Consider the following 9280-nt stretch of genomic DNA (forward strand, 5'->3'; position numbering starts at 1 on the left):
TTGAGTCTGACCTCCAGAAAACCCTCGCAGAGCGGTGGTTAAGCATTTGGCTATTAACCAAAAGGTTGGCAATCAAACCCACGAGGTATTCTATAGCAGAAGAATGTGGCAGTCTGTTTCTATAGAGAGTTACAGCCTTGGCAACCTTGTGACACAGTTCTATTCTGTCTCAGAGGTTCAAAATGAGTTGGAATTGACTCTACAGCAATGGGTTCGATTTGTTTGTATGTTTTGGTTGTGACTCTGACCTCCGCCATGTTTAGTGAAAAAGGCAAAGTAGACAACAGAACAATACTTTTATCTAAGGGCTGGAGGTTGGCAGAAAATATAAATATAATATACACATATATTCGGAAGGAAGATGAGGCCATCTACTTCCGTAGTGATACTGCCTTGGTAACCCAAGGAGGGGTCGCTATGAGTCGGGTCTGACTTGACAGCACATAACAACAACAACACACATATATACATACATAAAAAATTTCTATTGTCAAAAAACTGAAGGATTAAACCATAAAATACAAATTTTTAAAATTTATAAACAGGAAAGAACAGACAGGAGGAGCAGCTAAACATATTTAATATACTTCAAGTAGATCTGATCTTAAAGCAAACCTAACCTACAACCATCAAGTTGATTCTGACTCACAGAACCCCTATAGAACACAGCAGAATTGCCCCATAGGGTTTTCAAGGCTGTAAATCTTTACAGAAGCAAACTGTTACATATTTTTCCCACAGAGCAGCTGATGGGTTCCAACCACCAACCTTCCAGTTAGTAGGCAGATGTTTTTACCACTGAGCCACCTAAGAAACATGTAAACCTTTACATTATTATAAATCAAATTTATTTAATTTAAAAAAACAATCCCTAAATATTAAAATGAAACTGGGGGTTGCCAGGGGCTCAGGAGGAGGAAAGAGGGGTTAATAGTGGCATTTTCAGGACACTGAAACTATTCTGCATGATACTGTAATGGCGCCTACATAACTATATGCATTTTTCAAAACCCACAGAACTATATAACACAAAGTGCAGACCCAATGTAAACTATGGATTTAGGTGAATAATAATGTATCAATATTGGTTCATCAACCAGAACAATGTACCATACAAGGCAAAATGTTAACAGGAAAAATCATGCAGGAAGGGGGGTATATGGGAACACTGAGTACTTTCTGCACAATTTTTCTGTAAACCAAAACTGCCCTGAAAAAAACAGTATTTTAAAAATGAAACTATGTATCAAGGTGACAGCACAACCACACAGAAAATTATTTCTTTAAAACATAAAAATTTGACTATGTGACCCAAGTAAGTACAATAAACCTAAAGACAGAAAGAAGAAAAAGAAAGATCAACCTGCTTCCAGTTAATAATAACTATTAATTTAATAATTATTATTAATAATAATACTGATAGTTTCATTCTGAAACTATTATATATGGATGTAAGACTTACTTATAACAGTTTCAGAATAAAAATACCAGTAGCAGAAGGAGCTTTGGTGGCTCAGTGCTTAAGGCATTCAGTTGCTAACCAAAAGATTGATGGTTCAAACCCAGCAGCCCCTCCAAGGGAGAAAGATGAGGCAGTCTGCTTCTGTAAAGATTTACAGCCTTGGAAACCCTATGGCAGTTCTACTTTATCCTATAGAGTTGCTACAAGCCAGAATTGACTCGATGGCAGCGGGTTTGGGTTTGGTTTGGAAGTAGTAGAAAAGTTATCATGCTAATATAATAATACCATGCTAATATAATAATATAACAAATATTTTCAGCATAAGAGTAGAAGAGACAAAGACAAAAGAAAATAAGTCCTGTAATCTTAAATTTGAATTGGTAATAGTGGTATAAATTTATGGATTTCTAAAAAAGTCTCTGACTACTTCCTACTCTAAGATGCTTTTAAACTGCATTATAAAGTAAATGCAAGTGATGGAAAACATCGCTTAGGTTGTAGAATTAAGTGAAAAAAAATCACTAAAGGAATTATTCTAATCTACCTAAAATACTAAATTATTGGGTTATTATATATTGTCCATCACCCTTCAAAAATAAAATAAAAATTGGCTTTTGACTGCAAAGAGGTAACTAACCTATAATTAATAAAACATGGCCTTTGCATTTTTTTCCGTAAAGGTTATCCTACAACACTCTCACATAACTTACATTAATGCTTGTAGTCAACTTCTCTTTTAAGCTAGACAAATCCTTTGATTTGATCTAAAGGACAGAGGTTGAGGCAAAAGAGTTCTGCTTAAACATCCACACACACACACAAACACACACACGTGTAGACTGGGAAGTAACCGATGCTCAGAAAGAGAGTGTCCATAATATTAACTGATAGTATTATTTTCTCAAGAAAGAATCAATGTGAAGAAAAACATGACATCCTTATTGAAACCTGAATAACTACTCACCTTATTATCCAGTTTTCTTGCTTCCATTTCAAACAAGACCACTCTGTTATCCTTTATTTCTTCAGCTGAAATCTAGGTGTAGAAAAGTAAGTGAAAGAAAACACATTTTAGGAATGCTGGTAGACTCATGAAGTGCTGATTTATTCTGTTATGTAAAAATACATAAAGTCCATCCTAATATAGATTAAGATAAATGAATAAATTAATTCTAAAATGTTTAATAAGAAAGATTTATTGGATGAACCCCTCAACCTATTGCCCTGGGATAACCTTCAAACTCCAAACCAAAAATATCCCCTGAAGTCTTCTTAAAACCAAACAATAGCTTAAGTTAGTTGGAAAAAAAGAAAGTATATCTTGAACATTATGTCTTTCAAGAACTATCTGGAATCAAATTAACAAGAGCAACTCAAAAAGATTAGAATGGAAGCTTAGGGGGCAGTGAGTTTATGTTAATGAGGGAGGAAAAATTCAGAAAGAAAGGGTGAGAATGGTTGCAGAACTCAAAGACTGTAATCAGTGTATATTCTCAACAACAAAATAAATAAAATTTAAAGAAAAAAGAAAGATTTGCCATTATCTCTTTTATGTGTGTGAATTATTTTCCCATAATATGCCAAATCTGCATTATGCAACTTTCTCTTTCAATGCTGTTGCCCAAACTGGATCTTTTCCATTCTCATAGAAAATTCAAAGTTAGAAGACTGAAGAATATCCTCCGTACAAGACTGCTATCTTAACTCTAGCTAACGCTCTCCAAACTCTGAGAAGCTTAAGTAAATCCTATCTAGAAAATTCTCTAAAACTGAAACAACAGTGTTTTTTAATCCAATGTAAGTGAAATATTTATTCTACTTAAAAACAAGATTTCAGGCAATCAGGGTCCCAATAGCAATAAAGCTAACTACTAATGTTCTCTGTCTGTCCTAGGAAAGTTAACTCCTGCCTCAGGAAATCTAAAACAGAGCAAAATAGCAGCTCAGAGACTTGTGTGTGATAACCACCACAACCCTCAAACATGGACCTCTCAGGGAGCCAGACTTTCATTCTCATACATACCATCACCAGTGATTACACTGACAAGAACTCTAGGAGACAGCATACGCAAAGGCTTAGCATTATATAATTTGACATCTAAAATACGATAAATGCATATATTCATTTGGCTAGGGCCAACGATCAGCAATGGAAAAATCTGGGTGAAGAATGGGCAGCAGATTGCAAACATAGTAAAGATAGTTAAGAGTTCAAAGGATTCAGTGGACACCTGAGAAACAACTACTGATCTCTAATCATATGGAGCAAAAGGGAATGAAGGAAATCAAAGGCTCAAAGAAGAAACTAGTCCCATGGGAGTAAAAGCCCACACAAACCACAACTTCTTCTAGGCTGAGATCAGAACTAGATAGGGCCTGGCTACCACTACTGACTGTTCTGACCAGGCATACAAATTGATTGGCTTATACATACTGACTGGCTTATAAAATAAACAGTATCACTGAGTAATGTGTTCCCTTCAGCTATTAAATATATGAAATCAAATGATCAACATTTACTCAAAAGCAAAGATGAGAAGACAAGGAGGGGAAGGGTAGCTAGATCAATAAAAAACAGAACAGAGAGCAGGGAAATAATGAGAATGCTGACACACTGTAAAAATTGTAACCAATGAATGACACAGAACAATTTGTATCAAAACTGTTAAAGAAGAATGTAATTTGCTGTGTAAACTTTCACCTAAAACAGTGAAATATTAAAAAAAAATAATAATAATAATAGAGTGCAGAGGATTCAATGGCCATGTCATAATGTAACACCCATGTGAAATAAAATCCTTTATACAAAAGTTTCTGCCATGTTCAAGGGATGATGCTTGCTTTGTAGAGAACCAAACTGATCCATTCAGATTATGGAGCAGTTTCTCCCGAACTTAGGAATTTACCTTTCCATGGGGAGAGGCAAGCATCACCAAGATACACTTGACCTCTACATTGTTGTTGTTGTTGTTAGGTGCCATCGAATCGTCCCCGACTCATAGCAACCTTATGCGCAGCAGAATAAAACACTGCCTGGTCCTGTGCCAGCCTCACGATCCTTGCTATACCTGAGCCCATCGCTGCAGCCACTGTGTCAATCCATCTCCTTGACCACTACAGGCAACTTAAAAACTAAAGGAAGGGATTCTCACATGGCATTTTCTCTTTGTCTTTTTTGGCACAACACACTTTCCATTTATGACCACTATAAGATGAACAACAGCAAAAAAAAAAAAAAAAAGGATCTTATTTTACCGTAATGGTCCCTTTTCCTGCAGGTTTGCCATTTTTAAGCACCAGTGGTCGAGTTAGCTTCTTACTGGAAACAATCTGTTAAAATTGGAAAGTGCAGTCATTTCACTTCAACATGTAAATTTGTAAGCTATATGGTTTCAAAGAAAAGGCTGAATATAAAGTTCACATAAAACCATAAAAAACAGAAACACTGATCCTAAAGATTTTTAGATTGTAAAAACATTTAAATGCACCTACCCATGTAAAACCCACTGGAAGAGATTTCCAAAGAGCCACCCTGGCAGACACAATCTCCCTGGCCCACTAGTTTCTTTGCCAACTATCTCAAAGTTTAAGTTCTTTCTTGTAATGGAAAAAGAGGACTTGATTCTCATCAGATACAAGAATTCCTGAACTGAAATACCTGTAAGTAAAAGGTAAGCCTTAGAACACTAAATAAATGGGACCTACTATTCAATCCCTATAAAATCTGATTAAAATACAGCAAACCAAGGTACCTGCTAACAGATCTACCTCCCAAATTCATTAGAATTGGGTCACCAATCTGACATGGGAAGAGCAATCTTCACTCATGACCTCACACTAAGAAAAAAAGCTGAAAAACTAAGTATCATTAAAAATGGGTCAGTTAACTACACTGTGATTTTTTCCAAAAAAAATATAAATACATGTTTTAATTTTGTCTTTGATGATATTTATCAAAGTTTTAGAAAACCAGTCAATTCCATATTATCCTTGAGACACAAGAATAATTATGTTCTCTTAACAATCAAGCCTGAAAAATAAATTCATAAAAGACAATTGAGTGACAACATATCACCCAATTTAAAAAAAAAAAATACACTCAACTTCTCCCTCCCAAAGCCTTCCTCAATCTATACAAATCATTATGATCTTTCCTTAGAAGTCAGACTCTCAGCTAGGAGCAAAGTGGCAAGCCAACAGACACAGCCCTACCCTGACCACGGCTGTCACATACTAGGAAGTGAGATAATTAAGCAACTACAACAAAGTATGGTGAATGTTGTGGTAAAATCATACACAGAGAGTGTCAAGTAAATATCAGGAGATACCCCAAAATAGTCTAGAGAGTCAGAGAAGGCTTATCAGAAGGAAGGAGGTATAAACTAATACACCCAAGATTGAAGAGGAGCAAGAAAGATAAAGGAGTGTTGTGTGGCGTCAGGAGAAAAGAGGTGCCAATCATACTAATTAATTAGAATATTATTGTTACTTTCGTAACATGTATGACTTGAACATAAGAATAAAATTATACTAAAATCTGTAACAGCACACAAAACAGTAAGAACAATGGTATTATTTATTGAAATAATACCAGATCCTACTCTATCACCATCAACCCCTCTTTGCTCCTGAATGATTAGCTAAGTAGACATGGTATTATTTATTGAAATGTCTTATGAAACACCCAAAGCACAAAAGAAATAACAGGCTTTGCCAAAAGCAGGTGATACTGATCCTTATGGAAAATAAGACAAATTCTAGTTCTCTTTAAGTCAGCCATACTAATGTATGAAAGGGATTACATGGCTTTTCAACTTTAAAAATCAAACTAATAAACACTCAAAAACACCCAATCCTTTGGTTAAAACGTAGACAAAATAGAACATAGTAGCCATTATACGCACTTGTCCCAGGGTACATTCAAATTCTCCTAAGAAGTCATCATCGCTCAGCTCAATAGTCTTGTTGTCGATGTCATAAATTCCAAATCTCAATTTCTGAACCACTTCAAAGTAGTAATCAATAATAAATGTCTTGGAAAATTTGGGACTCAAGCAATTTTTAATTCTTTCTGTGCGTTCAACCTATATATGTATATATCCCCCCCAAAAGAAAAAAAATCAGATTAAAGTGCACTTGGAATTCAATTTTTACATTCTAAACACAATGAAATGTAGGCATGACAGCTAAAGGATGTTTATACATATGTATGGAAAATTCCAAAATCGATTGCCCCTAAAAGGGACATTAAAAGATTACATGGTTTTATTAACATTTTCAATAAATTCTTTACATTGTCAAAGAGCAATTCAGATTACTACCATGTAGAATATTTAGTATTACCTCATACCACTGTTGGCCACTTGTATTCAAAAATAACACACATAACGGGTCTGACTTTGACCCTACATCTGTGTCCAGAAGATTGTCACAGGAAATATTCAGCTCCACTTTTGTAACACACTGGGCAGCCATCTCTTGAGCTGTGAGAAAACCATGAAATGAGAAAGCCAATGAAATGAGGCCTTTAAGAAGCACACTTACTGTGAATGGAGAAAGCTGGATTCTTACAACCCCATTAGTCTTAAGAACAGGATCACAGTGAACTTGCTAGAATGAGACTACTTATTATATGTCTTTGATGGGAATTTGGGTGTCTCTTTGGGTGTCTACTGAGGAGCTTTCGTGATGTAATGGTTAAAGCATTAGGCTGCTAACCAAAAGGTCAGCAGTTTGAACCCATCAGCTGCTCTGCAGGTGAAAGACGAGGCAGTCTGCTTCTGTAGATTTACAGCGTTGGAAATTCAACGGGACAATTCTACTTTGTCCTATGGGGTTGCTATGGGTCGGAATCAATTGAAGGCAGTGGATCTGGTTTTTGTTTTGGATGTCTATTAGCCCATCCCAGTGATATTCCATCAGTCAGATTCTCTTTCCAGGATAAAATTCCCTTACTATATGACAGTAAAATGCAGCTTTGATGATGGCAAATAAAAAATACTAATTTTTTCACCATATTGGAAAGTTTACCGTTTAGGAAAAGTCCAAGAATAATCTTAATCCTTCACTTAAATGTAGATAGAACGTTCTGCTACAAAACAAACAGACTGCAATCTTATTTTTATTTAATTAATAGAATATTGAGTGTAATAGTTTCTGTTTTCAAAGAAATATGGCTAAGACTCTAATCTGAGGAATAAAAAGTCTCAAGCACCCCCACATTTTACAGCAGTTTTCAACCTCGGCTGCTAACTGGAATTACTTGGAGAGTTTTAAGAGCTACTGACACCTCAGTCCCTTCAATACAAAGAGATTTAATTTAAATGGTTTAAGGTCTAAACTCGGGAGCTCTGGTAGCATAGTGGTTAAGGCACTTGACTGCTAACCAGAAGGCTGGCGGTTCAAACCCACCAGCCACTCCACAGAAGGAAGATGGGGCAATCTACTTCCGTAGTGATACTGCCTTGGAAACCCAAGGAGGGGTCGCTATGAGTCGGGTTTGACTCAACAGCACATAACAACAACAACAACAAGGTCTAAACTGAGTATTGGCTTCCTATCTGATTCTGATATGTAGATAAGCCTGGCAAACCACTGTTCTACAGAAAGCACCCAGCATATAGACAGAAGCCAGTTTACCTCATTGACTCGCTAAGAAACACTAGCGTTAGCCTACCCTCCACACAGCCCACCACTCCCCACCTGCCAAATGATATTTGAAGAGGATTGTGGAAAGGACAGAGGGATTAATGGGAGCTGGCTTTGAGAGGGGATGCAGCCTTCAAGGTTGAGCTGCTGTTCTACCTGAATCCAAGGGAAGAAAGGGACTTCAGGTGACACCATTAAGAATAAACAGGCAAATTGTTCCCCTGCTGAATGTCTACTTAGCTAATCATTCAGGAGCAAAGAGGGGTTGATGGTGATAGAGTAGGATCTGGAAGTGGGATGATAACTGTTCCTTCAAGGCTGCTGGCAAACACCCTCAGAATGTGGAGTATTTTAATGCCCTCTGCCCTCTACTTTGAGATTTATGACAATTCTGGGACAAGAGAATAAATCTATTCATTATCCTGTGACATTTAAATATGGCAGTCGGATTTCTGTGCTATCTAAAATGCCAAATCAAGTTTTAAATATTAACGTAACAATTAACTAAATATTAACTATTAATTTTGCTCTTTAGTGGTATCAGAAAACAACTCATGTCTTACAAAATTTCTTTAATAGGCTCTAAAAACAGTAAAAAGTCTCAAATACGTCAAAAGTCAATAGTAGTCTTTAAGATTCCTAAATTAAAGGAGACTGAAAACAACAAGGTAGGTTGAGTAGTCCCAATGGTAGTCACAGGCAAAGGCTATACACGTGTACTTTCATCAGGTGAGAGAATAGATCTTAATAAATAACACACTTTACAAATGCCCAAATTGCTTTCTAAATCCCCTACCCAGGGATATTTCAGTAAACCTAAAACTACTGTGTCCTTTTACTGTCTATGTATAAAACTAGATTTTTATTTCACTTTATTTATTTTTTGCCACTTTACATGCATCAATTTGGTTAAGTGCTAAGATACATGGTGCTCACAAGCACAAACGATATTACGGGCAAGGAGAAATCAGTGAAGCAGTCAGGGAATTTAAAAGCACAAGTGAGACTTACACAGCCTGGGCTCTGAAGGACTCAATTTGAGTAGATCAAGAGGAGACAGCATGGAGCCAGGAAAGAGCAAGACATCAGACACCTGATCGTGTGTCATGGAAGCTGAGCATCCATGAGTGGAAAAGCAAAGCTGGACAGGGAGAAGAGCAAGTTTAGAGC

General features: G+C 36.4%; 1 protein-coding gene across 1 annotated transcript in view; it reads right to left on the bottom strand.

Moving 5' to 3' along the window:
• Window positions 1-6937, bottom strand: part of CPNE3 (copine 3) — a 61342-nt gene extending 54405 nt beyond the window's left edge. Inside the window, exons 1-4 of the mRNA XM_007957656.2 lie at window positions 6806-6937; window positions 6367-6546; window positions 4718-4792; window positions 2427-2498 (exon numbers count right to left, since the gene is read on the bottom strand). Coding sequence (XP_007955847.1) covers window positions 2427-2498; window positions 4718-4792; window positions 6367-6546; window positions 6806-6937 — 459 coding nt within the window. The remainder of the gene's footprint in view (window positions 1-2426; window positions 2499-4717; window positions 4793-6366; window positions 6547-6805) is intronic.
• Window positions 6938-9280: the final 2343 nt, after the last annotated feature.

This window comes from Orycteropus afer, unplaced genomic scaffold (assembly GCF_000298275.1).
Source record: "Orycteropus afer afer isolate SDZICR_OR568_19922 unplaced genomic scaffold, OryAfe1.0 scaffold00769, whole genome shotgun sequence".
Lineage (NCBI taxonomy): Eukaryota > Metazoa > Chordata > Mammalia > Tubulidentata > Orycteropodidae > Orycteropus > Orycteropus afer.